This window comes from Paramormyrops kingsleyae, chromosome 5 (assembly GCF_048594095.1).
Source record: "Paramormyrops kingsleyae isolate MSU_618 chromosome 5, PKINGS_0.4, whole genome shotgun sequence".
In the NCBI taxonomy this organism is placed as follows: domain Eukaryota; kingdom Metazoa; phylum Chordata; class Actinopteri; order Osteoglossiformes; family Mormyridae; genus Paramormyrops; species Paramormyrops kingsleyae.
Genome location: NC_132801.1, coordinates 10,296,036 through 10,323,989, shown reverse-complemented (window position 1 = coordinate 10,323,989; position 27,954 = coordinate 10,296,036). Strand labels below are relative to the sequence as shown.

Below are 27,954 nucleotides of genomic sequence, written 5' to 3'. Positions count from 1 at the left end.
TGGGATTTGAACCATTGATCTTCCAATTACAAACACAGCATCCTAATCTGCTGAGCCACATACAGCCTCCCCAATGCATTTTAAGATCCCGATCAGTTATCTATCTTCTTCTATCCCAAACAGCTTTGAGGGGATACCAAAGACTCTCCTAGGGAACGCTGCACAGGGGACAAAGCTGAAGTGCATCCCCGACATGAAAGGACTTTCTAAAATCGCTTCTATAACTATTCTCACGTCCGAGGCATGCTTATTAACGACGTCATTTCCTGCGTAATGCACACACAATTGGCTAGTTGTCGGACCACGTGGTACTGGCGTCCTTTCCTGCGTGCGTCCCATGGGTTTGTTTTTTCTTACCGACTCAATAACGGCGAACTGGATTCCGCTTAAAGAATAAAGCTGGAAATAACAGGTATCACGAATATGTTGTCTTATACGATGTTGCGCACGTGTCACAGGACGTAAAACCTGTTGCAAAGGCAAGTTTTATAGTTAAAATGAGACATACATTTTTTGTCGCCGGCTGTCGGGGGGGGGGTGTCGTGATTAGCTAAGCTAAGGTTAGCGACGTAGGTGGATTCGTTTATACTTTGGCTACGTTGGTCAACTGGCTAATTGTTTTGTAGCATGAGACAAAATGTTTACAAACAAATGCTCCATCTCTGTCGCTTGTTAATCCTATCAGTAGTTTTCGCAGTTGTGACATTTTCAGCGACGCCTCACTAACTCTACATGTCGCTCGTGCAGATGGTTGGTACATTATGGTGTTTTATGCCTGTGTGTGGAGTGAAGGTTCTGTGTGATTTTATTGTGGTGTGTTTGTATTCGGCATTTGATGCATGGAGAGCTGGTCGGGCGCAGGACCATAGCAAAATGGCGTCCCCGGACTAGGCACTAGTGTCGTGCTCCAGGATGGACCCGTGGGTACCTGGCTTGACAGCCACCCACGTACTTGCACTGCTTAACTGATCGAGCTGATGTTTTTTAGGATTGTATGGCTTGTGCTTCTTTTGAAACGGTTTCAGGAGGCGCCCGGGAGTCAATGTGCCGTTTTCTGTTTGGACGGGCTGACTGATGCCGGAGCAACGAGGCCATGACTGGGGTCCTAGCCGGCCTGTAGTCGCCGGATATAGCTTTGGCCGCATGATTTTAGGAGTTGAACGTAGGTGGAAAAATATTACGATTTATAATTGGATACATGGCCTGTTCGTCTTTTCTGTTTGTACCTGCTTGGTATGTTTTCAAACCCCTGATTTTTAGTATATCATACAAATAGTTCAGACTTTGTGACCCAGGCAGTAATCGTAACAAGTTTGGCCTGTCGTGCGTATGCTGGTGATATTAAACTTGTAGTATCCTATGTGGTGCTGAAGTTATTGCATTTTAAATGGTGGTCTTCTCTTTTATACCCTGAAGCATGTCTCTGGGCCATGGTTGCATGGTTTTGTCCTATCTGTCTGGAGTCGGTGCTCTGAACTCTCACGATCTGTAACTATCAAATTACCTTTTTTTGTAATAAGTAAATGCAGAATGCTTGTATGTGGATGTACGTGCGCGCATGTATGTGTGAGATGTCTAAGGCTGATGGTATAAGTCATTTCATTATGTGCTGTATGAGTAAATGCATCTTGGTAAAAGCACACTCCAGGAATAAGAATTACCTGTAATTGTGAGTTGTCATATAAGCAGTTGTTTTAGGTGCAAAGTAAGGGTGGGCGGTACACCAGTACGGTAGGTACCTTAGTCATTACCGGTATGGTTGTGCTCCTCCGTATGAATTACTACTATACCGGTAATATCTACAGTCTAATTATACAACAGCCAATATATAAAAGTAAAACATTTTTTCTTCAAAGCTTCAGTTGTAATCTAAATACTTGTCGTCATATATGATATGTAACCGGTTTATTTGCGTTGCGTGATTTTTCTATTACACGCTCTGACGGGGCATCGCGATAGTAAATTAAATTCAGAATAATCAAACTCGTATATCGGCCGGGCAAGACGTACATCGGCTTATTGCAGCCTTTTTTGCACTAATGTACCGTTGGTGTTAATGACAGCAGCAGATCTAATGCCTCAGCCAAAAAGCCGTAATGTTTGTAAGAGAGGGGCTGCACTGTCCTGAAATTGTAACGCCTAAAAGGTTTCAAACGCAGTATGTATTTTATAAAATGTTGGATAAATAGACGTAGTTTACTGGTGAATTCATGTTCGTCAAAGTTTATGCTATTTAAAACTATAAAGTATTATATTCTAATCAATTCAGGTGAAACAAAACGTTGCCGACACTCGCTTTCTGACTCTCACGCTCACGCAAGAAATCTTACAGCAAATCTATATTCCATTATAAACCTAAAATTAGCTTAATCAAAGCCGTTGGGGTAGTTTGCAAACCCTATAGACTATTTACAAGGTAATAGATCTGTTACGTACCTGTAAATGCGTGTGCAGACCTTTCTCGAATTGAAAATCTCATTCCAGACAGCTGACCAAAATTGGCAGCCCTAGGTTTTGTTTGAAATGAAAAGTAAAATGCACTATTTTCGGCTGAAACGGCGTGTCATTCCGTTTGTGCTGTTAACTCTGACAATTATAAAACAAATACAGGTGAAAACATCACCTGTCACTTTTGTATCATTTAGAAATTAAACCGCCCATACCCAACTGTAATAGCGATGGCTGTACCTGACAAGGTCATCCGTGTTATCGGCGTTCTTTGTGGCATTGCTAAATGGAAACTAGGCACTGGTTTAAATCAATATTGAAATGAACTGTTTCTTTAACCAGCGTTTTTCGCTTTAGCAACATTTAATTGTTATATTTAGAAATGACATGAATATGCTAGCTGGCCCTTTGGGCGTAGTTCATGTCTTATTTAGAATTGCTCTGACAGGCATCATCATTAACGTGCGAGACGGTGCGTCATGGTGACCTTATCGCCTGTCTGCTGTCGGATGGAGAGGTTCCGGAATCTGTTTAATTAGTGACATGGGTGCACTGAGCGGATTAAACCTCTTCAGTGGAAGGAGGGTGACGATCGACAGCCTCGATCTCTGACAGCTGCCCTTTTATGTCCTTGGCAACGCAGTGCTTTACAGACAGGATTCTTCCTGCCCCAATCAAACGGTACAAGCCTCGTTTTGTGTGGAGGGCATGAGATGGTCTAGGTGTCACTTGAAGTGGTGAGACCTGTGGGTAATTCAAGCTGCTTAATTAAACCGAAGTGAATTGAACAGGGACACTGTGTTCTGGTTCCCAGTACCACACTATGGAATATTTAAGGTCCTCCTCTCTTGTATTTGTTCTTGTATTATCCTGTGGATAAAACAGGGTACAACCATATAGTCAGAATGGCACTGCTGCCAGCATGAAATTAGCAACTGGCTAACTGCTCTTTAGGCTTGAGATAGTGGTTTATGGATTAATCCATAGACAGACCACAATTATGAGTTAAGATTTTGGATGACGGCTTTGTGTCTGACGTAATTGCTTTGGGCTCAGCATTTGAGTTGCTAATAGTTTAATCACAATATTCCCTTGGCTGCTGTGGAGTTCTGTGGGTTGAATGGCTGACCGTTTGATTTCAGGTGATGGGCAGAGGTTGCGGTCAGAAAAGGGGTGATTTTGCTAAGTGGGCTCAGCCGGTGCCAGAGCTGGTTTTGGACGAGCGTCTGGCGTACGAGGAGCTCCTTTACTGGGACAGCCTGATACAACACGGCCGGCACCTTCACCCACAGGACCTCGATAGGTAACTGCGAGCAAACCCCTCTGCCTTGGTTGCTGGGCACATGGCCAGGTGCTAACAAAGACTAAAGCTATAAGAGAACGTTTTTTTTAAACTGAAATAAAATATGAAAATAAAGGTTTCGCTTGGATGTAGTTTTAAATGTAGCTTCAGAAACTAATTGAAATAACATAAAACAAATGTCAAATATTTTTCATAAATTTTTTTTATATACATTTTAAAAATACTATCTAGCTAAAAAGTAATGATTTGTTTATCTTTAATGACCATCAGTAATCCCTGTAACGTTTTGCCCATTTTGAGGATATTAGTGCCTTTTGCGCACTGTGTATTTGTGTAGGATTCGCTGAAAATCAGCCACCTAACACAGCTCAACTTTTAGTCTATCCCTAAAAATAAAATTACTAAAACTTTGACTGAAACTAAAATATATGAAAACTAAATAGAAATGTTTAAGAAGTACAACCACTCTGAAAAGTAACTAAACTGGATTTCAAATTTAACATTTAAAATAAAAACGTAAAATAATCTAACACTGGCACAAAGTCACCTCAGTCGTTTCCTGTATCTGAGGTGCGACTTCTTGGTACGTAAACAATGACAGGAATTTTCAAACTAACTCATTTTTCTAACTGAATTTATGTTCATTTACAGATTTTTTCCCCCCCAGTTTTCTTGTTTTATGTACTGATTTTCTTTCTCTTGTCAGTTGTTTGTTGGTTCTACATCTTATTTTTTTCTTAATGAGAAGTCCGTCTCCCTCTATTTTCTATGGCTCTGCATAGGAATCTCAGTCCATGCATGTGAACATGAGGTGGCGTAGGGTGTAATCGCGCAGAGTCTGGCTGGAAAGCCCTTGGTACTTTCGGACCAGGGCTCTGGCTCATTTGCTATTTGGGGTGTATGACTGGAGCTGGTCTTTTTTAGAAGTACAGGCTAGCAAGTCTTCCTCTAATGATCTAGTCATGCTCAACTCCAACTGCGATTAAGAATTTGCGCAATGAGCTGCATGAGCAGAACCTGGTGCCCACAGAGGATCAGATTTCCTGGAGGCCTCATGCAGATCTCCCTCTGCCTGTCACACAGGAATTTTGTGTTTTATATCAGTAATCTGAAGACTAATTGATTATGGTTTCGGGATTTATTAATGGTCAACCGGCGATTTAGCCATTATTCATTAAAATTAGTTCTTATTTTAGAGTGATACTTTGCCCATATGATGAATATGCGAACGGTCATTGCATCCCATTTGTTACTCAATTTGACTCCTTATCATAGTTTATGTTTCTGAAACCTTGAGTTTGGCTATGATTTTGGCTAAGTGTTATCTCAAAGTCTGAGTAAAAGGCCCAGGAACCTTCTTTGTATCAGTCCGCAAGGTCGCTTGTGACTAAACACAAGCCTCCTACGTGTCGTGGAATTAGACTCTGGACACTTGGTGATCATGCCAACTTTCTCTTTCTGAGCGGTTAAAGCCAAATGTATTATAATATGATTGGTTGAGAGTTTTGCATCACGTCCTGGGCATGTGTAGAGAGTATATAAGCGTGGGGCATCATTCGGTTGCCCTGGGGTGACATATTATTCATTTTACTGCTACTGGGTTTGTCGAGTGGTTCAAGCGGCGATCTTAGACTGTCGGATCATTGTGAGTTTGTCGTGAAAGGGGAGCGTGAAGTGTGATGTCTGTCGTGGTGCAAAATGGATTTCTGTTGCCTTCGAAGTCTCATATTTCTCGACCAGCTCGGGCTCTAGAGACTCTGCACTCGGGGATGTCCTAAGCTGCATGCTTTAGACGCATCTGCTTTTTATAACTGGGTATTTACTGGTATGTCTGGCCAAGCCGCCTCACTCAGAGGTGGGGTACTTTGGCTTTGATTCCGGTATGTTCTCTAATGCCTCTCGTAGCTTCTTTGCGCTCCTCTCCGGGCTTGGAGCCGGGGCACCCCATTGGTCTGCTTTTCTGTTTCTGACTGTTTCGACCTCCTTTCATCTCTCCTCCAGATACGAGGAGCTGCGCTACTGGTACGAGTGCGTGTGCCACGAGGAGCATCTGCGGCTGTACTGGCAGCGTGCCGCCGGTGCCGCACAGGAACCTGAGGAGGGAGATTCTGTACCTGTTATGGTGAGCTCCTGCTGGCCTTCTCGCCTCAGGGAGGATGTGCCTGAGCAGCGATTGCCCCTCAGTGCTTACATACATGTTTGGTTCCTGTCCCCCATTCCCCCATGCGATCTTTTCAAGGTCCATTGCAGAGATTATTCTGCAAACCCCGGCAACCAGTGGCCAGGTCCTTGTGTGGGAGGGATGATGCTGAGATTCCTGGTCCCTGCATTCCTAAACTACCGGGACAATAATAAAAACGATTCAGTGTTCCACATGGATGGAACGTTAAACACAGGTTGCTTATGCTAACAGCAGCTAAATATGTGTATTGTATGTGAGAGGCCCATGGCACTGAAGTTGCACATAGGTCTTGCATCACTTTTAAATCGGAATGATATTTGCATGTGTTTGGGCGTTTGCCTGTGAACATCTGCACTGTTGCTCTGTTTTGTCCCCACTGCTCGCTTGACCAAACCCTGCTCCTCTCTCCGGCAGTCCCCTCCTTTCCGCCAGAGACCCATGCGAATCTTCCTGAACGACGACCGCCATGTCATGGCGAAGCACTCCGCGGTGTACCCCTCGCAGGAGGAGCTGGAGGCCGTGCAGAACATGGTGTCTCACACTGAGCGCGCCCTCAAGGCTGTCTCTGATTGGCTGGACGAACAGGAGAAGGTCGGCACGGAGGATGCTGCTGCGGAGGGCCCAGAGAAGGACAGGTAAGGAGTGGAGAGTGTGGTGGATTTGTGGCGCAGCATGAACTAGCGGGATTTCATGGACTTCTGCTGCATGCCCTTGTTAATTGGTGGGAAATTTCACTTCTGCTCACCGGTGCATGTTTTCTGTCTTCCTAGTGAGGCGAAGCCACCTGAACAGGTGACCCGGACCCTGCGCGGGGTGATGAGAGTGGGTCTGGTCGCCAAGGGGCTCCTTCTGAAGGGGGACCTGGACCTGGAGCTGGTGCTACTCTGCAGGGACAAGCCCACCGTCACCTTGCTGGAGAAAGTAGCGGAGAACCTGAGTGCAGAGTTGAAGGTGAGCTCCCTCCGCTTGGCTGCTCTTTGATTCGGGGAGATTCAGGAGAACATAAAAGCTATGATCATAGGCCTCCACTGAATAACATAAGAGGAAATTAGGCCTAACAAAAGGTATAACCAAAAGGGGAAATCCCTGGTCCAGAAAGTAAAACTCCAGTCCAAGATTTTGCTTCAACCAACCAGCTGATTACTGACTGTAACTCTTTATAGACAACTGGTTGGTTGGAATTAAATCTTGGTCTGGATTTTTACTTTCTGGACCTGAAATTTCATATAGTTCTAATTGCACTCTAATTCCCCCTCCCCCACGTTCTGGCACACAGACTATTGTAGATGACAAGTATGACGTCGTCCCATCCGTCAGTGATGCCGCGATCTTCGTTAAGAGCGCCAAGGAGCCAGCGCTGACGCTCACCATCCTCCTGACGTCCCCGGTGGTGCGTGAGGAGACTGAGAGGCAGGCCGCTGGAGGTAGGCCTTCCCCCTGTAGGGCCCGGCCTGCCCCCTGGTTCACCCCGGAAACACATGCGGAAACAATATGTGGCAGATATTGTTTATTGGGCCTTCAATGGAGCCGGGAGGCACACTGCACTATTCTCAGAGCTGCTTGAGGCTGCAGTAAATGCAGTGTTTTTTTAATGTAGCAGTTTTTGATGGCCCAATACACAGTAAAGAAGTTAACTTAAGAGGGGGAAAAAAGCAGAAACACACAGACAAAGCTGTCCCTACATCATAGCTTCAGGATAGATGAATATCTGAAGGCTTTCAGAGGACTTGCATGTATTTTTAATACTGAAATTGTCATGATGGTTTATATTGCAGCAAAAATGAGTTGTGAGTCGTACTCTGGTCACCAGCCCCGGCGCGAGGCCGCGGCCTTGAAATTTTGTACTGGGAGCTGGCCTGGGTTATGGATAATGTTGGGGTGTTTTGACTCTGCATGGGTGAATGCGAATTCAGCCAGTCACAGTCAAACCAAGCCCTCCCTCACTACCAGGGAACAATGTTTCGCTAGCGCTGCTGAATATATACAACAGGTACAGAGTAAGTGCCGTTGTCCCCCATGTGTTTCTGCCTGATACAGGAAAAATGGTGATCAGCAACAACCAGCTAGTATAGACTCATATTGGGTTAACGACCAGAGAAGCCCCACCCCATCCACATCCCAGGCCCTGAGCGGATCCTGCCTTTGTGTTGCAGATGCCAGTTTTGCTGCAGTGTAGACTTCCTTTACATGCTTTGTGCATCTGATTATTGCTGCTGTGGTTCAAAATCTGATTCTCTCTACCAAGCCTTCTAGTTTGTCAATTTTTAGGGACGCTGGACCTTTGACCAACTGGACGCTCTCTGTCTCGGAAGGGGCAAGGCAGTACACCCAAAGAAAGGGGGCGATGGGGAGGGAATCTACCCCCAGGTCACATGCTTGTTTTTCATTATTTAAAAAAAAAAAAATAATAAAAATAAAAAATACAGTCATGAAAGAAGGGAGAGGAGTGGATTTTTCCAGAAGCTGCCCTCTGGGGTCAGTGGAGGACACTCATTGGGTTATGGAGCTCGCAGCTGGAGCCTCGCAGACGAGGTCACGCCAGGCTAAAGGCTCTTGCCGCAGAGAGACCTCTGCCTCAGTTAAATGAGTGCCGGTGTTTTGTCATGGCTGCGAACCAGACAGTCAGGAGTGTTTCTTGGGTGTGGCGGGGGGGGGGGGGGACCTCTCCCCCCCCCCCTCCCTCCCCTCCCCCCCGCCTCCGCTTCCTGGTTTTGGGACACCTGCCTGCTCCCCCTGGCCGTGTGACAGAACCCCCCCTTGGTCAAACAGTGCCTTGTCTTCTTATTCCACCCGTCGATAGAAACGCTAACAGGCAACGATCCGCCGGATGCTCTGGACAGGCAGAAATGCCTGACAGCCTTGGCGTCCCTTCGCCACGCCAAGTGGTTCCAGGTTTGCATCTTTACTTGTCTTCAAGTAGTGTTCTCTCTCTATTCCTGCCATTCCTGTGCATTTTGACATGTGCCGCCTTCATAGTATGTGTATATTAAGTAACTCACTGGACTATGAAGCACCACCCCCTTGCCCCCCCCCTAGTCCTGCTTCGTCCAGGTCATAGATTTGTTTTGCTGTTTATTACCTGAAGTTCAGCTGCTGTTTTTGCAATCAGTTCTAACAGAACCCCACCCCCCCCCACCCCCCTAAGAGATTGTTGCAAATCACACTTGAGGAGCTAGTGCAGTGTCTTCAGTGGAGCAAGCTGACCGTCTCGCTGCGTTTATTATAAAAGTTGTTTTCGTTCATGTAGCTTTGGTCAACCTCGCGTGACGTGCTGACCACTCCTGCGCTCCCCAGCTTCGCCTTGCTCTGTTTTCTTTAACGCCATGCGCTGCTGTAATAACCCAGGGTATTTCAGGGACGTCGCCGATCTCTTATTTTATTCGTATGTGAGGTCCCTGTTTCAGGGTCTCGTTAAGTGGCTCGTTACAGTCAGAGGGAGCTTGGAACCTCGCACGGTCGCCTCACGTGACGTGTAGCCATTTCGCGCTAGGCGGTTAACCCAAGATCATAGCCTTATGAAACTCAGGATTGCGAAGGTTTGCGTTTTCCCCCCTCTTTGGCTGAGTTTGTTGCGTTTTGGGGTGGTAGCTCGTTGTACCGTGCATTCAGAAATCTTCCCTTTGCACTTTTAATGAATGAGGCTAGATCCATGCATAATCGGATTGAGCGAGATGGCGCCCATTAGCGCAGCCCGGTTAGTGCTGCACAGGCAGATCGTCTAATCCTCCAGGCTCATGGCATTTGATGATGCCGGAGCTCGCACCCGGGTCTAGGCATAGAGAGGACCCCTGCTGACACCAGGCAGAGCTTACATTGAACGGCAGTCCCCTGCCGGGCCACCCGCCTAACGCGGCATCCTCCCTCTCCCGGTGTGTCCGCAGGCTAGGGCCAACGGGCTGAAGTCCTGCGTCATCGTCATCCGCGTCCTCAGGGACCTGTGCAGCCGCGTAGCCGTCTGGGCCCCCCTGCAGGGATGGGTGAGTGTCTTGACGGTGCCCACTGTCTTGGTCTTATTTCTTCACAAAATTTAATATACGTATTAAATTTATGGGTTCATTAAAGTTAGATGCCTCTGTCACCCATTTCACAGGATCTGACTGGTAATAATAATGACACTTTTCTAATAACTTATTTAACGGGAATCTTTGTCAGCTCGCCTCTGAAGGCTGGTGCGTAGTGGTCGCCTCACTTTATGAGGTAATTTTTTCACGTGGCTGCGACCCCCCCCCCCCCAGTAAGCTTTGGGAAGGTGGCTGGATGTTTTTATTCGTCCCTCGACCTTGACGGTTAACAGCCTGGACCTTCTTCCTTTTGCAACAGGAAGTGAAAGCTGAGAGGGGTTTTGTTGTTTTGCAGCCCTTGGAGCTGTTGTGTGAGAAGGCCATCGGGACGGGGATCAGGCCCATGGGGGCGGGGGAGGCTCTGCGCCGGGTGCTCGAGTGCCTGGCCTCTGGAATCCTCTTGCAAGGTAACCCTGGGCTGCCTTGTGGCCACTACTTTACGGCAGAAGCTTCTGGGCGCCTGGAGCTCACTGCAGCTGCCTGTCCCCTTAGACGGGCCTGGTGTTTTGGACCCATGTGAAAAGGAGACCAGCAACGCCATTGGCCACCTGGACCAGCAGCAGCGGGAGAACATCACCCAGAGCGCACAGGTCTGTGCCCCCCCCCCCCCCCCCCCACAGATTTCGCCCTCCTACTCTTCCCTTCTATTGGCCCTTTTCATTCAACCTATAACAGTGTTTTCCGACTTGGTCCTTGGTGACGTTTTTGCAAGGATGTGTGTGCGCTGCCGGGCAGTCAGCGGGGATGTGCACTGCCGGGCAGTCAGCGGGGATGTGCACTGCCGGGCAGTCAGCGGGGATGTTTCCACTGTAATTTAATATATAATAGACAGGCACCACTTACTGAATACATTGAACTGTTGTGATAGTGTAATGAAACTTTATGTTGGGGAAGTTGCTCAGTTAATGCTTATGCTGTGTTCCATTTACCTTGGAGGACGGAAGTCAGAGCTGGAAATAACGTCTCACCTGAATTAACCGTGTTCCAGTACAAGTCAGAAAGCCATTTAGCGATACCAGGCACCTCTTTCAAAACAGGGTAACGTCGGATTTACAGTACCCCAGTTTAGTTGGCCTTTATATTATTCTGGGCTGTATGCAAGCTTACTAACATAAATCCATTACTGTGTGTACGACCGATTTTAATGAGATAAGCTAAACATAAGTGCTTATAAATGGTATGTAACCATGGCTTTCACTTCTGTTGATGAAGGGTGCAGCCATCTTGAATTTTGAGGTTGGGGTTGCAGTGGTTTCTCTGACTTTGAGTCGGAACGCCGACTTCGGGGGGGGGGGGGCGTTCTAGTTGAAATTTCCGACTAGAGACTCGGAAATTCCAACCTCCAAGTTCAAATGGGACACGGCATTACGTACTTGGAGGTAGACGGTAGTGGCGAAAGAAAATGTGATGGCAAAGCAACATCTAAAATGAGCAGAAGCAGAAAATATGACGAGACGTATCTGGAATACAGTTTTGTGTGTGTTTGTGGGGGGTGTTGGATCAGTATATATATATATATATATATATATATATATATATATATATATATATATATATATATCAGCCTTGGCAGGGCTTTGTCAAAGTTTGAATGCCACTGCCCTATAAGAGAGATGCACAATAAGGAAACAAAATGGCCTTTCTGCCCCCCCCCCATCAGTATGCCTTAAGGTTGGTAGCCTTTGGGCAGCTTCACAAAGTCCTGGGGATGGACGCTCTTCCCTCGAAGATACTTAGGAAACCCAAGACTGACGCCCCTGTAGACTACACAGGTATGCGGCTGTGAGCTCATGCTCCCCATTTTACACCATCTAATTTGGACCCTGAATGGACTCTTAAGTTGGCACCACTGGGTTTTGCAGTCCAGATCCCCCCCAGCACACCCTATGTCACCACAATAAAGAGGCCTATTGAAGAAGAGGAGGTCATGGATGACAAGAATCCCAACAAGAAGAAGAAGAAGCTTCAGAAAAAATGTGAGCTTGTACCATTTTCAAAGTTTTTCAGTCATGTGATTTCCTGTCTTCCTTTAGAAATTCTGGGTGATGAACATGGTCCACATTGCTGGCTTTTTTTTTCCCCCTGTCTTCTGACAGACTCTGAAGATAAGCTGGAGCCACCGCAGGCAATGAACGCCCTGATGCGACTTAACCAGCTGAAGCCAGGCCTGCAATACAAGCTGGTGTCGCAGACGGGCCCCGTCCACGTGCCCGTCTTCACCATGGCCGTGGAGGTCGACGGCAAGAGCTACGAGGCGTCCGGGCCCTCAAAGCGCACGGCCAAGCTGCACGTGGCAGTCAAGGTGCGATGGCTTCCGTAGTTTGTCTTCACTCGAAATAATGAGTTTGGTGAGGTTCTGTGGCGGGTGTAGCAGTCTGTAATAGGACCGTATGTGGCTCAGCAGATTGGGACACTTACCCATGATCAGAAGGCCAGAGATACATCACCGTTGGGCCCTTGTTGTAAGGCCTTTAACTCCCAGTTTGTCCAGGGCGTGGCTGACGCTGCTTTCTCAATAGTACATCACTTTGAATAAATTCATTGCTAAATGAATAGATGCCATATTTATAGAAATGTCTGTACTCTTGCGTTATCTCTCTCGAGACGTATTTAATATTTATAAAATGTCATTTTACTTTTGGAGATTGGATTATATTCTCCTGGATTTATTTATGGAGAAGTCGTGGTTAAATGCTGGTCTCGGATGCACTGGAGCCGGTTGTGTGAGGAGAAACGCTGCCGGCTATAAGGTTACTCTGAATAATAGCGTCTGTTGTGCAGCTGTAAGTAAAAATCAGCCTGCTTCCTGACCTTTCCCTGTGGAGCAGGTCCTGCAGGACATGGGGCTGCCCACTGGGGTGGAGGTGAAGACCGCAGAGCCGGTGAAGACCGAGGAAGGGCCCACTGGCGCAGAGGCCGACCCCCAGGCTCCGGAGCCCGGTGCGGCCGACGTGCCGCCCTCTAGTGGCGAGGCAGGGGACGGCGGCGAGGTGAGTCCCGGGTCCTTGTCACGTCTCAGTGGGGGGTGGGTCGCACTTATCGAGAGGCAGATGGGATGGATTTTCCTGGAGCAAGGGGCTACATGTGACTTCACGGAATTTACCCAGAAGTACTGACCTCGCTTCAGGTCATCGGCGAGCTTAATGCAGGCCATCGATCAGGTATGGGTTGGCGCAGGTCCGTGGGCCGCAGCAGAATCGCACCTCCTCCTCCACCCAATTTCCTCTGCTGAGGTATGTGTTCAATTCTGCCCGGCAGAGCTTGAAGCAGCAAGGCCCCATCCTGACCAAGCACGGCAAGAACCCGGTGATGGAGCTGAACGAGAAGCAGCGCGGCCTGAAGTACGAGCTCGTCTCGGAGAGTGGCGGCAGCCACGACAAGCGCTTCGTCATGGAGGTGGGTGGCCGCACGCCAGGTGCTGTGACTGTTACTTTACGCAGGAGCAGAAGGGGGCCAAATAGTGTAAAAACATACAGACGGTATGACAGCAGTGAGGGATGAACACTTAGCTTGCGATGACCTCAGCAGGAGTGATACGGGACTTCATGATGCTTCACAGTTGGGCTGAACGATGTGTGGTAAATATCTAATTGCATTTTCTGAGTGATTTGATTTGCCATTTTTCTTAAGTCAAGCTTTTGTTCAATATTCAGTGTGTATTTGATTTAAAGCATATGATGCAGCATTAGCACATGGGAAACCATCAAAACATCAGCTGGTCTATATTCTAATGCAAGGATATGATATTGCTTCCAAAAGTGTTTTTTAAGCCTTGTGTAATACCTTGAGTGTTTTAGTGATCTGGCATATACATATTTAAAAATCTATCCACAAGTAACTAACAAGATTATTAATTAATAATTACTAATAAGTAATTCAAGTAACCTCATTCCTGAACATTTTCTAAACAAACTGAACTTTTTGTATCGTCATATGTCGATGGCCTTATGATTTGGTGTGGACGCTGTTCCCAGATTATCCCACATACTCTTTATCCGCAACAATTTCTCTATAAATGTAAGGCACATAGCTTAAAAGTATTGTTTTATGGTCATTTATTTGCCAAAAAAGTGCCGAGTCCTAGCGACTGGAGCATGGTAGAGTGATTGTGTATTTACATGCGCATCTTAGGTGGTGCGGTTGCAAATGGGACTCAATTGTGTATTTTATCATGGGAGAACAATCAAAAAAAACGATTATCACAAGAGCTGTGACTGTTAATTCCAGTAAGGAAAAAGAACGACGGTGATCCTGCATCTACAGTTGCTTGGACCCCTAATAATAGGGACCTTTCTGTAAACAGTCTATGAAATAGGCAGGTAATTCACTTACAGCTCAGCAGTGGAATTGATTTTTTATTTTTTATTTTTTGTCACAAAGTTTTCCCTCGAGTTTCACATCTTTGTTTGTGGGCGTATATTCAGTCAGTCGTCTTGAGCCACTTGATTGGTGAGCATGACTGTCACATAAGGAAGACATGAATTTGTACAGATTTTTATCTCACGACAGTTTTAAACCATGGGTGAGACGTGCTGTATGATGCATATGCTGTACGGCTGCCTTTGCGAATTTGCCAGTCGCATCGTATCAAATTGCAATTTCGATCAAAACAGATAAGTCATTCAGTCCTGCATTGCAGGATGTTTTTCATGAGCGCTGCACTATACAGACATGTAACATTTCCAAAACACAGTAACCCTTAATGGCAGGAGGTGAACGAGCCGTCACTCAGGTCTTCTCTGTCAGGTGGAGATCAACGGACAGAAGTTCCAGGGTACCGGCTCCAACAAGAAGGTGGCCAAGGCCTACGCCGCCCTGGCTGCCCTGGAGCGACTTTTCCCCGATGCCCCCGACGCCATGAAGAAGAAGAAACTACCTCCAATGGTAACTGGCCGGGTCTTTAACCTCATGGCGATGCTAATATCTGCATAGCTTCTGTGGTGATGCTGGGCTTTCTGGGCCAGCTCTGAGAAAGGGGGGGTTAGGGGTCCCTGGGGGGGTTAGGGGTCCCTGGGGGGGTTAGGGGTCCCTAGGGGGGTTAGGGGTCCCTGGGGGGGTTAGGGGTCCCTGGGGGGGGTTATAAATCCTCGTCCAATTCCCCTCTCTGCCAGCAGCCAAACCCAGGATTCGGCATGTTGGGCGGAGCTCCCATGGATCTGGTGGGCAATCTGAGAGGCCGTGGGAGAGGTGGGCGTGGCAGGGGAAGAGGAAGAGGGTTCAACAATGCAGGTGGCTACCAAGGTAATAACAAGCATAGTATTTATAAAGAACCGCTTATGAATTATAGTTCAGAATACTAATAAACACCTATATGCTCACTGTATAATGGTGAACCTCTTCAGTACATGTGATGGTTAAGCCCAGTATAAATGTCACTTATCCAATTATGTCTACAGGTGGTTTTGGGTCTTATGGCTACGGAAACGGTGCCAACTCTGGATACAGTGAGTGTTCTCCACTACTTTTCCTTATTTGAAATGTGCATCATTGTCCATGCCTCGGGGTACTTACGGGTCTCCCTCAGTGTGTGCAGGGACATCTGTCAGTGGAACGCCTTCGGGCCCCCTCTGTAACTGAGCTGCCGGATGTGCCCAGAGTCCCCTGAAAGGTGACACTGATGAGGTCACCATGCCTTAAGTGAAACCACATGGTCTCACAATGCTTACTATATGTATGGAAGAACGCGAACGTGTTTGTTCTAAATTACCGAATGCGGTTACCCATAATGCCTTTAGAGGGGGGACCGCTCTGGGTGCCTCAGCATCTGGTCTGGCTAACTGCCGAGCTGGTTTACAGGGGGGGGGGGGGCTTGGACCCCCTGATGACTTCCAACTGCCAGTTAGTGGAATTTCTCTGTATTGGAGACTCTGCTTTCTAAGCAAAGAGCAGAGTAGTGTCTGGCTGACTCTGGACGTGCCCCTCCTCCCCCCAGACTTGTGTAACACTTTTAAATTTCTCTGCTTTCAGCCGCAGGACTCTGTTTTATCTCCCCCGGCCCCATCCTGAAATCCCAAAAATCCCCTCTTAATATCCTGTTCTGAGGAAAAGACCTAGAGGGCGACAGGAGCAGAGAAATCTAAAAATATTTTTTTTTTAAAAAGTGAAAAACAAGGCCATTACAGCTGCCAAACTGAGAAATGGCGCCTCTTGTGGCGAGTTATCTAATATGTGTTCTCTGCTCTTTGTCTCTCACTCTAGGTGACTTTGTCTCAGACTGCTATGGCTACCATGATTTTGCATCCTAGATCATCCAGTCTACTCTTTTTTAAAAAAAAAATTCTGTAGATCATCTTTGTAAACTAAAACGAACTTCCCGCCTCGTTATAAACCGCCCCCCCCCCCCCCCCCATGTTCCCCCGGATGCCATGTCCCATCAAGAGCATCTGTCTCCTGCGTCTCTCCTGTAATGGATCCCTACCACACTACTGGATTTGGCAAAACAAAAACAAAAAAAAACTGTTGTTGACAAACTTGATTTTTTTTCCCCTGCTGGATCGAGCTGTGTAGGGATGGAAAGAGAAGCAGTCGGGTTTGATCGTTATAATTGAGACTTTGCAGGTGAATGGTTTGCTTAAATCATGGTATCAGTGTCGAGGTGCCTTTTCTGTGGCTGTACATTCCGACTTGCGCTCGTAAATAAGACATCAAGGCGACTTTCCTATCGAAGCCGACGTGCTCATGCACCTCAAAGCACATAGAAATTATTTCCCTTTTGCATCTTAATTTTTTTTTTTTTCCATAGTGATGCTGCTGAAACTTAAATATACCGTTGTTGTTGTTTTTTGGTCGGAGATATCTCTTGTTTTAATAAACGTTTGGCCCATGGAAGTGGGAGCATTCACCAGATCAGTTTCCAATGTTATGCGTAAGAGATCCCAATTTCCTCTGAGGGCTTAAGACAATTGCCAGTAAAGTGTAGGTAGACCTGTATCACCGAATGACTGGTGTCAGAACCTTCGTACAGGGCTCAGTAAAAGACAGTTTGGCCTCAAGGATGTACTCTGTGATTGAGATGCAAACGTTGTCCCATCCTAGATTACTACGACAACGGTGGGGCAAGCGATGCAGAAGGGGGCTCTGGAGCAATGGGCTTGCCTGGCCCCTCGGCGAGCGGAGATGGGGGGGGGTTCGGCGCTTTCTACCCCGGCGACACCGTCTACTCCGGCCCTCCTCCTTCCGCTGCCAAGCCCATTGGCAACAAGCCCCCCCCGCGGGGGGGTAAACAGCCCTACGCTGGGGCTTTGGGAGCTGCTGGTGGGGTGTCGGGGGGCTACCAGGGCACCCCTCCCTCAGTGCAAGGTGTTTACAATCCATATAGCCAGAACTTTGGACAGAACAAGAAGAACTTCAGCCAGCATCATGGAGCAGGTGGCTTCTCCGGCTACAGCACCGCTTACCCCAGTCAGGTGACTGGGGGAGGGGGCAGCCAGGAATACGGCTATGAAGGTGAGGGACCAGGCGGGCCCCGGTCATCCCGTTATCAGCCGTAGATCTAATGCCTTAAACGTGGCCCACTGAACCACAATACGCAGGTTTACTTTAAAGCAGCCCTTGTCGGCCATATAACTGGTCCTAATGAAGAATATCTTAGGTTAGCAAAAGGCACTGGGATTCTGAATAAGTGTAGAGTCTTGGGAAGAGTGTCTATTCTTTATTTTCCTGTTACTGCCATCCCATCTGGTGACATGCATGACGGGTGAGTAGAACGTTATGGAAACGGGAAGTAGTTAGTTAAGAGATTATGGTTATTGTTGACCAGGCTTGCTCAGCGAGTCGAAGGGGGAGTTCTCTGTGGGATTTCATTTTCAGGTCTACATTTGGAGTATTATCTCGATATCGTAAGGGAGGCCTGGGAGTCTGTGTGAGTCTCGTCCCAGTAGTGTGGGATCGTTCTAGACAGATTCTAAGTTTCCTCCCATACTCCAGAAAACATGCAGTTAGGAGACTTGGTATTTCTAAATTGCCCTTGTGTGTGTGCCCTGCATTGGACTGGCATATGATTCAGCATGCCCCCTGCTTCTTGCCCTTTGCTGCATGGGATGACCCCCCCCCCCCCCCCAACCTCGTGACCCTGTCCAGGATAAGGGATGGATTTCAGTAAAAGGGGCCTCCTTCCATCCATTCGACCTCACTCACAGCCTGTGTCCTTCCGTTTCCTGCTCACAGGTTACGGCGGCCAGTCAAACTTCGGCTCACAAGGCGGCACGAGCCAAGGCTACGGCGGAGGCCCGGGGTCCTTGCACGGCCAAGTGGGCTTCGGCAGAGGGGAGCCCAGCCTCGGCTACCAGTACAGATAGTCTGCACCTCCAGGCTTCCTGAGCCTGATTTTCCAAAGCAGAAACCAGCTCACTCATATTTCTAGCTGTTTCCTTCCCGTTGGTACACATTTTAGTGTGGCTTACACTGTTTGGTTTGTACTTGGTCCCGTTATTCTTGCGCTCGTCCGTTTCCGGCTGCTCCAAGAATGCAAACCCTGTGGTGTTCAGATGCTAATGCCTTAGCTACTCAAAAGCCAGCCAGCGTAAGATCCTAGTCTGGGCCAAATCGAGCTGTGTATTGTCACTTTGACCTGCTCCAACATTGAGGTGTCCACGTGCTACGATGTCCACTGCCACACTCCAGGACTGGGGGGTCCCGTCAGGCTCTGATGGCAGGATGAAGCGGATGAGCTCGTCACCAATCTCACCTGCCCATGGATTTTTTTGTTTTTCGTTACTTTTTAAATAAGGGTTAAAACACCACGGGTCTTGTGAGCTGCTTTCCGTGCGACCTCTGATGCCTCTATATCACGTCTGGTCTTTTTTTTTTCGACAATTAGAAATCGGGACTGTTCAGGCCCTCCCCCACTCACCAAAGTACTGTCTATATCTTTTTGTTTTAACATCTTCCTGTGCTCTAATCGCTATTTTTGAATGGTGTTGATTGGGAATGGAAAGGCTGTAATTTTGTGGCATATTTTTGGTTTTTCAAGGAGGTGTTTTGTTTTTCAAAACAGCGTGTATCACTTGTATGACCAATAAAGGATTTTTATTTTGGAAGAATGAAAGTTGGTTTTCTTGTATATAATGACAAATTAGTCTTGAGTAATGAACGTCTCTTTTGCGTGAGACTGTACCTCACTGAAGATTTTTACAAAGCTGTATTTCTCCATTGTAAAGTGTACTGTTAGTTAAACTTGATGCAGATACAGACAAGCAGATGAGGTTGGTGACAATAACCGCCACTATGTGGGCTACAAAGGTTTTACCCAAACAGTTTTCTTTGTCTTAGACAGACCAGGCAAAGAATGATAACCTTAAGCTACTAGTTATGTACTTTAAATTCCTACCCTGAGACTGGGGAAGTTGGGAAAAGTGGTAACATTATGCTGGATATATGATGCCATTTTTCTGGCAGACCTTAAATTGGTTTTTATGGGACAAATGCTAACAACCGAGTGTGTGTGTGAGATCTGGACAAAAGGCTCACCTTACTAGAAAACCTTCACATTGGGGAGATAAAAGGCTTTATTGCTTCAGACCACGAGCGACCCTCCAGCTGCTCATGGGCTTCGTGCGTGCGCTCAGATCGATAACGCTGGTCTACAAGGTTTTTCTTTTTCCTTTAGAATTTTGGATGTATCAGATTTTGTGATGCTGATCATTGAAATAACTTCAGAATTGTCACGTCAGATAAGTTTTTTTTTGTTTTTTTTTTGCGGAACGGCCAATTTTTTAATTGTAAAATGTACAAAACACTGGCCAACAACGATTTTTCCCCCCACGAAACCATTAAGGTGTCATTTACTTTTTAATGCTGATTTAAGAAATGCGATCAGAATTTTGCAGATTTTCAGTATGATTTTTAGGCTAATTGTCAGTGTATAATTCTGTATTAAGGATTTACTGGCATATTTAAGAGTTTAGGCAAAGATGGAAATAAAATATTTCTGAACGTTTAAATACTTTACATAAAGGCGCAAAGTACTGTAAGTCTCTTTTGCCAGAGATTACATACTGAAACATGTTCAGACATGTTGAGACCGGATCCTGCTGTGTCTTTGATATGGAAAAACGATATCAAAGCAAATGGAGTCCCAGTATGCTTGCTGACTTCTGCTGGACCCTTAAGGGGAATGTTCCTGAGGCCAAATACAGCAGAGAATCATACACATCTACCTTTAAGACGGGTCACTTCCACCAGACACATGTACTGTAAATATACGTATAGCCTACTTTAAGGTTTAATTGTGTCACTCAAAATCCTTGCGAAATAGGTATTCGTAAGATTGGACCTATTTTGATTTGCGTAAGAAAAAGAAATGAAAAATTTGTTGCTTAACCGGAGTTGCATAGCGTGGCAGTGTCCACGCTGGGGCGCTTTAATGCCGTGAAGTCTAACACCCATTAAACCCGATAATCGATTATCCAATGAGCGAATCGATCGTCGCATCGGATGGGATTTCAGCCTATAGAAAACGATCGTGTTTCCTAACACAAACACTCAACCCGTGCGCCGTCTCACGCCTGTTGCGTGCGGATCGATCTTCCAGTTACATTTCATATATTGATTGCGGCTTTTCTGAATATATGAGCGCCGGTTGCGCTTACTTTGTTAATGGTTTAGTTTGCCGACCGTAACGCGTCCGCAAGGTAACTTTGATCTGTTTAACTGAGACAGTATTAGGTCAGCGTGAAGTTGATGAGAGGGGTAGACTTTTGAGTATTAAAACGAAACGCAGACTTTAGAAATGGACAAGATTAAAATGTATTTTTACCGACAACACAAAAAAGACTTTTTTAGATAGCAACCGTCTCTCCTCTACAGTTCGTAACGTTTTTGTTTTTATATATATAAGCAGTCAGTATGACTGTGAACAATCCTTATAAGTAAGATATAGCTAAAGGACAGTCCTGAGTTTTTACCTGCAAATTTCTCCGCGGCATCCGCTTTAAGGTGAGTCGACGCTCCTTTGTGTGTCGCCGTGTAATAAACACCATCAGGCATGTCAACTGAAGAAATGATTCGGACAATTTCGGTTCTAGATAAATTTGTTTTGGCGAAAAGAATGAATAGAAATCAAGGTACACTATAGCTTGTTTCATATATTGATGTAGGTTGAAAATTTGTTTTGGCAACTCGAACTGGGGGGTGGCGTGAGATTTTTAAAACGCTAAAAATAAGGACTATCCCCGCTGATAGACGATGCTTTGCTATCATGATCCGTATCGAAATTATGCCCCCCTATCTTCCCCGAACCAGTTTGCGGATTTTTACTTTTATTTGGCTCCAGATCTGCCTGAGAGCATGATCGGAGTCCATGACCCCCCTCCCCCCATAACATACTGCAGCCATCCACTATTAACTATTTTAACATCTTAATACAAACATCCCTTCTTCCACACTTTTTTTTGCATCAAAGTGGAAGAGAATCCTTCCCGGAAAAAAATAACTTATGGAGAATCATGCGTCACACGTCTGCTCCATCTTCCGCGTGTGTTTTTCTGCATCACATTTTCTCACGCCGCTCCACTCGCATTACTGTACTGTGTTAGAATATATAAAATGAACGTATTAAAAGGGGGCATTATGCCCGTGTGTGTTCGGCGAATAGTGCTGGGATCAATCATGCAAAGTGATTACAAAAAACTTAAGATGTAGTAATAATAATAATAAAATAAGAAAAGTCAGGGAGTTGCTCGTTCAGTTTAATGTCTCTAGCCACCTGTGTCATTCGCCAGCTTTGGTTTTGCTGGATCCGACCCTCAGATGGCGAACCGATGATATACCTTTCTGCTGTGCTTTCTAAGCCTGTGTCGGGCTGTTTCATTGTTTGCCCAAACATCGATCGTACGGGGGGCAGCGGTGGTGGGGTGGCTGAGGAATTGCTGGTGGAAACTGAGCAGTTTTTTCCTCGCGGTGAAGCCCGAAAAGGGATACAGGAGCCCGGAGTGTGGAGGGCCGCGGGTCACGCGTGTGCGGTGTCATTGTTTGGCATGAGTCAGAGTCAGCACAAGCATGCACCGGTCTCCTGGCTGGACACTGTGCGCTGTAACCTCCCCCCCCCTGCTGAGCTGATAAAAGCTTTCTTGGAGGAGCTGTTTAACAGAGTTTTAACGAAGTTAAAACAAAGGGGGCTGACCGATTTGACTGAGGGTAACGCCGCAGAGGCAAATCATTAACTACTCACAGTAAGTCAATTATCACTGAAGCTCATGAGTGCGGCAAGGTTGCTGAGTACATGTTAACATGTTTTTTGTCTTCTTTAACATTGTCAGTTCTTATTTATAACCTTTTTATGTTTTGGTTGATAGTGGTTCAAGTCCTGCAGGTCTCACAAAAAGTCCCAGGTTACTAACCCAATTAGCCTACTTACTCGATTAATCTATGTTGGTTTTTGAATCACTTGATCATTTTAACTATTGTCTTGAGTAATAATATGTGATCTACATGCTGTGTTTGCAAACGCATGAAATAAACTTAATGAGGATTTAAGCACGATTCTTGCACTGTTGCAGCTTCTATACCTGCAGACAGGCAGCCTGTTATAATTTGTTTTCCTTCTGTATGTAACAGATGGCTGCATCTCTGCTTTATCTCTCCGCACTGGTGTTCCTTCCCATGTTCTTCTGCTACCCAAATTCCTTCATGGACCTTGAAGATAACGACCGTAAGTCTGTCTGCATCTGAAGTGTCATTCACCTCCTGGTATGACCCCCCTTCAGCCAGAAGCCTTCTCTCTTACACAGGTCAAGACGACAGCAGTGTGTCGTTCCATTCTTTAGTAGCAGACCGTATATTTATGCATGTGCCACATAATGACATTTTGGTCGATGACGGACTATTTATATGACTGTGGTCTCAAGATTATATTGTAATGGAGCTGAAAAATTCCTATCTCTTAGCGACATTGTAGCCCTCGTAACGTCATCTCAGCTCAGGTGTCTCCCGTGAATCTGATGTAAACAAACCTAATGGGCTGGTACGCGTATGAAAGTATAGCACATACAATTATGTATGTACATGATAATTGATGATGGTAACTACAGTACTGATATATGTATTTACTATACTGTACGTTTTATCGTTATTTTTATCGCTATACCAAACTGTCTAGGTGTGTAGTAGGCTATACCGTCTAGGTTTATCTAAGTGTCGGTATCGCCTAACGATGCATTTCTCAGAAGGCATCCCTGTTAACGATGCATGACTGTGTATCAGTTACTTCCTCTATGATTGTATGGTGAGACACAGTTTCTGACTTTGATTGTGTTTGTTTGTTTGACTGTTAGAGAACAGGACCTCGATCCGTTTCCTGGCGGTGGGAGACTGGGGGGGGCTGCCCTATCCGCCTTTCATCACCCCCATCGAGAAGGCTACAGCTCGCGAGATGGGGAGGGTCGCCGAGCAGATGGGTGCTGATTTTGTTCTGGCACTTGGGGACAACTTTTACTACAAGGGTGTGGATGATGTACACGACCCCAGGTTCCAGGTGGGTGGCCTTTTTATATAATAAAGTGCTATGAATGGAATTTGTAATTATTAGGTCAATTTGCTTTCCATTTCAAGATGTTTGCACTGTTTGTTTTTTGATTTTTTTTTCATGCCATACCTATAGAAATTGACTTTTAAACGTGTGTGTTTGATTCCCTAATAACACTTTATTGTCCTTAATTGTTTATAACGTGCAGCTTTGTTTAAAGACAAAACATTTTAATTAAGCCAGTCACTGGAAATCACTAAACCAACTTTTCTCAGATTGAGTTGCATTAACTTTTAATCCCAAGAGGTGCAATTTATGCTCTGTTTGTCGAAGGGGGTGGGATCCTTTTTATATTAATCTACAAAGTGATTCGTCAAACCTTGTTTTTTGAAAACCGATTATCCACTTTCCTGGCAGGACACTTTTGAACACGTCTTCACGGATCGCTCTCTGAACATCCCCTGGTATGTTGTTGCTGGCAACCACGACCACGCCGGCAACGTAAAGGCTCAGATCCAGTACAGCCGCCTTTCCGACCGATGGTGAGCCCAGACACACTGCTCTGCTTTTGATCTGTACGAGAAAATGGGGAATCTGATTCACGCCTGAAATATTAAATAAGGCATATAGTCTCCTCTGCTTTGTGCCACATCCCTCCTCCCTGAGTCCCGTCACTCAGAAACGGTTTCTTCCCTCATGCCGTCTGACTACTGAACTCTCCGGGACTGATCTGATAAAACACACACACACATACACATACATTCACTTATTATCATTTATTATTTAACTACTATTTACTATCTTATTGTAACTACGTTTACAATTACTTTTATTTATTTATTTATTTATTGCTACTTCATTGCACAGCCAATCTGCACCTTATCAGTATTTGCTTTACTGTGCTGTTTGCACTCGTCGTTGTCACTTGTCCCGTCCTTTTGCACTGGTCGCACAGTTTCTGCACACTGTGTTCTCTACGTTGCTAGGTTGTTATGCGTTAGTCTTTTGTTAATTTACGTAGCACCTTGGTACGAGAGAAGCGCTTTTTCGTTTAACTGGGTACTGTACTCAGCTATGTATGGTTACATGACATTGAAGACCTACTTGACTTGACTAGACCCTGTACAGGATAAATTGTCTTGATGGATGGATGGATGGATTCATTAGTTGCCAAGATTGTCCAGCTCAGCACTGTTTCATCCTGTCTTTCCTGTTGCCTTCCTTCCGTCTCCCCTCCTTGCCCGATTCCCTGTTGTCCCTCCATCCAGGCGCTTCCCCTACTACTACTATGAGCTGAACTTCCGCGTGCCGCGCTCCGACCGCACGCTCACCATCCTGATGGTGGACACCGTGCTGCTGTGTGGGAACTCCGATGACTTTGAGGACCAGAAGCCCCGTGGCCCTGTGAGCGCTGTGGACGCCAACCGACAGCTCCAGTGGCTCCAGAAGAGGATGGCGGCATCCAAGGCTGACTTCCTGCTGGTGGCGGGACACTACCCAGTGTGGTCCATCTCCGAGCACGGCCCCACGGAGTGCCTGCTGAAGAGACTGCGCCCCCTGCTGACCAAGTACAAGGCCACGGCTTACTTCTGCGGTCATGACCACAACCTGCAGGTTTGTCGCGCTGTTTTTGGAAAGGCCGTGATCCTCGATTCAGCTGCACTGCTGCTTGGCACACGTGCATATTCAGTCGGGATGACCCATACCGCTCATTTTCTTTTCAGTCTGATTTGAGCAATCCCAAGGTTGGTGTCGCCAAATTCTTCTCCTTCCTCCCCCCATTATAAGCGGCCCTGTCTGATAGTAATTTATGTCCAGTTCCCTATAATAACATAAACATTTAGGTTAAAAGCAACAATATTTTTTATGTCAGGAGCGATTCTCCAAATGAAACTTTCGGTATCGAAAGAGTTTATCGATCTGGACATATTTAGTTTCCAGGTCAATGTGTGGATTATAATTGTCTCCCTAAAGATGGCTTCACTTTTCTGAAGTGCACTTTTTTTGCGTTAGACTTACAGGAAATGTACTGCGACTTCGTGTGCATTGCAGTGTGATCACGCTATCAGCATTTTCATTTTTTACACAGATGTCTGCTCCGTGCCATGGTTTGCCTTGCACTGCATTTAACTTTATGAAGTTGCATAGTGCGACTGCCTGTATTTTGTGACCTTCCAGTATATATGTGTGTGTTATGGTGGGTTGTTTTATAGCTCTTATGTGCAGATAAATTCACCAGTGGCACTTGTGGGGAAAGGGGTTTGGCAAATTAACATTATATTGCACATATGAGACCGTTTGAACCTCATGGGTGTTGCAGATAAAACAGGCTCTTTCAGTGTTTCCAACTATCTGGCCAGTGTTTAACGCTGATGCTGATAAGACCTTATGTCACAATCGTCCTTCCTTAACAGGCCTCCTAACCGCTCTTTCCTTCTTGATCACGATTGCAACACATTTTTTGCCAAATAGCCAACATGGTCACTGACGGTGCTGACAAGACAATAACTGGAACACATCTGATTGCAAAACCTAAAGCAGCGCTGCTGCGAGGGAGAAAAACGCCAAACGCTAAATTATCAGAAATCATTTGACTGTTTTTGTGGAGTTCAGAAGGGTTGGCGGACTCAAATGTGAATATTCCTCTTTTCTGTGAGTCCTCCTCTGTCCTGCCTCCTAAGCGTCTCCTCCCCCCCCATTCCTCTCCGCAGTACCTGAAGGAGTCCGATGTGGGCTACGTCGTCAGCGGGGCGGGGAACTTCATGGAGGCCGACACCCGTCACCGGAACCACGTGCCCTCCGGTTCCCTGAAGTTCTTCACCGGCCAGGAGTCCACCCTTGGAGGTTTTGTGCACGTGGAGGTCACCAAAAAGCAGATGGACATCACCTTCATCCAGGCCAGGGGGACCTCCTTGTACCGCACCACTCTTCCTCGGCGGGACTTCGACGACTCCGTCGCCAGCCCCTAGCTCAGAAGATAACATGCAGGACTTCCCACTTTCAAGTCCTGCTTCACACACATTTCCCCGCCTCATATGTAGCTAATATAGGAGATGCTTGCGTTCCCATATTATTAGGAGTAGGAATCTGGTTAGTGGCTTAAACCAATAGATTTACTGCTTTTGTTTTATAATAAACCCAATTAATTAAATTCAACATTAGGGGGGGCAGTTCCCTGAACATGTGGCATTTCATAACTGAACACGTTTTGAATGGATTTTTCTTTGTATGTTTTTAAATTTGACGTTTTTAAATTCTGTTTCTTTTCATCCAAGTGATTAAAAAAACACACAGGACCAAACTGCTGATGAAAGCTTAGTGAGAGCATGAAACCAAAAACGCAGTCGGTGGTCCTGCAGGACTTTCCTTTAGCTAATCTTTGCTCTACTGAAAGTAATTTTTCCAAGATGATGTAAACTGATGCCTTAAGCCACGAGTGTCAAACTCCAGTCCTGGGGGGCCAGAGCCCTGCACGTTTTTGGGTTCCCCCTCATTTAACACACCTGATTCAACTCCTTGTGCTAATTACCACACAGCTCTTGAGCTGCATCATTTATGGTGGAACAGGGAAAGAACTAAGCTACACAGGGCTCCGGCCCCCCAGGACTGCAGTTTGACACCCCTGCCTTAAGCTGTATCAATTCAATCTGGGTATGGCATTACCTCTGTAATGACAAGCGTTTTTGTAATGAACCACAAATGATGTGAAACTGTGTCTGAATAAAGTGCTTCAGGCATTGTTTTGAACTGGATTTTAAATTGTGATACTCATGTTTGGTACCACACCTTAAGCAGAATATCCCATGGTATAGATGCTCTTAATATTGTCTTATATGAAACTTGCTCTGGGCTGAACTGTATGCTCACTGACATATTAAAACCCTTAATCTTGTGAGGTTGTATGGGGGACAGTTTACATTATAGTAAAGAATCATTCCTTAACACAAAATTTAAGGCCTACTGATCTCCGCTTGTCTAGCCCCCCCTGTCTCATTTATCCTTTATTAAGGTGTCATTACACTGAATAATTACAATAATGTAACAATACCCCACATCGGTCTCTTGTCCTGCTCACTTGCCTTATAGTACAGTGGGATCTTTCTGAACGTTTGTGGTGACCTAGTTAAGAGGAAGCTCTGCGACCAACATGCAAGAGGAAGCTGGAACCCAGATTCATTTTTTTGCAAAACAGAGACTAAATGGTTTTGCTACAAAGAAGTGTGACACTGGAACTGAAGCTCTGAAAGTTTATGGTGATTAAAAGACCTAGTTAAGAGGAAGCCCTGGGACCAACATGCAAGAGGAAGCTGGAACCCAGATTACATTTTTTGCAAAACAGAGACTAAATGATTTTTGCTACCAAGAAGTGTGACACTGGAACCGAAGCTCTGATCTGTAAAGAATGTACAGGTGCCGCACTGCAGCCTCTGAATCACTGTAGCCTCTGAATCACTGCATCACTGCAGCCTATGAATCACTGCAGCCTCCTTTCAGTCTC

At 46.0% G+C, this 27,954-nt stretch overlaps 2 protein-coding genes across 11 annotated transcripts; both read left to right on the top strand.

The window, feature by feature from the left end:
* Positions 1–291: 291 nt before the first annotated feature.
* Positions 292–19,040, top strand: ilf3a (interleukin enhancer binding factor 3a). 9 transcript variants are annotated; one of them, XM_072712100.1, is made up of 20 exons: positions 298–412; positions 3,591–3,751; positions 5,753–5,873; positions 6,348–6,568; positions 6,704–6,884; positions 7,210–7,357; positions 8,734–8,825; positions 9,815–9,910; positions 10,290–10,401; positions 10,487–10,584; positions 11,655–11,766; positions 11,857–11,970; positions 12,091–12,296; positions 12,823–12,984; positions 13,253–13,390; positions 14,741–14,878; positions 15,106–15,235; positions 15,391–15,438; positions 17,030–17,440; positions 18,161–19,040. In XM_072712100.1, exons 2-20 carry the CDS (start codon positions 3,594–3,596, stop codon positions 18,289–18,291), a joined length of 2,817 nt encoding a protein of 938 aa, XP_072568201.1. In that variant the 5' UTR covers positions 298–412; positions 3,591–3,593; the 3' UTR covers positions 18,292–19,040. The 9 variants fall into 9 exon arrangements, with proteins under 9 accessions (XP_072568203.1, XP_072568201.1, XP_072568207.1 ...); XM_072712098.1 differs by lacking the exon at positions 298–412 and adding an exon at positions 603–750 and having other exon boundaries at positions 15,109–15,235; XM_072712097.1 differs by lacking the exon at positions 298–412 and adding an exon at positions 718–750.
* Positions 19,041–20,387: 1,347 nt separating this feature from the next.
* Positions 20,388–27,208, top strand: acp5a (acid phosphatase 5a, tartrate resistant). Of its 2 annotated transcripts, none has more exons than XM_023791747.2 (6): positions 20,388–20,929; positions 22,550–22,643; positions 23,266–23,465; positions 23,874–23,998; positions 24,725–25,070; positions 26,168–27,208. In XM_023791747.2, the coding sequence occupies exons 2-6, from the start codon at positions 22,550–22,552 to the stop codon at positions 26,423–26,425; spliced, it is 1,023 nt and encodes a 340-aa protein (XP_023647515.1). In that variant the 5' UTR covers positions 20,388–20,929; the 3' UTR covers positions 26,426–27,208. The 2 variants fall into 2 exon arrangements, with proteins under 2 accessions (XP_023647515.1, XP_023647516.1); XM_023791748.2 differs by lacking the exon at positions 20,388–20,929 and adding an exon at positions 21,630–22,164.
* Positions 27,209–27,954: the final 746 nt, after the last annotated feature.

What these genes read in the sequence shown, in the direction of transcription:
- ilf3a (XM_072712097.1), top strand. An exon ending in ACATCACCCAGAGCGCACAG is followed by an intron (nt 10,585 to 11,654) that starts GTCTGTGCCCCC and finishes CCCCCCCATCAG; the next exon opens with TATGCCTTAAGGTTGGTAGC. An exon ending in CGCCCCTGTAGACTACACAG is followed by an intron (nt 11,767 to 11,856) that starts GTATGCGGCTGT and finishes TGGGTTTTGCAG; the next exon opens with TCCAGATCCCCCCCAGCACA.
- acp5a (XM_023791747.2), top strand. Translation starts at nt 22,550, where the DNA reads ATGGCTGCATCTCTGCTTTATCTCTCCGCACTGGTGTTCCTTCCCATG. An exon ending in GGACCTTGAAGATAACGACC is followed by an intron (nt 22,644 to 23,265) that starts GTAAGTCTGTCT and finishes TTTGACTGTTAG; the next exon opens with AGAACAGGACCTCGATCCGT. An exon ending in TACACGACCCCAGGTTCCAG is followed by an intron (nt 23,466 to 23,873) that starts GTGGGTGGCCTT and finishes CTTTCCTGGCAG; the next exon opens with GACACTTTTGAACACGTCTT.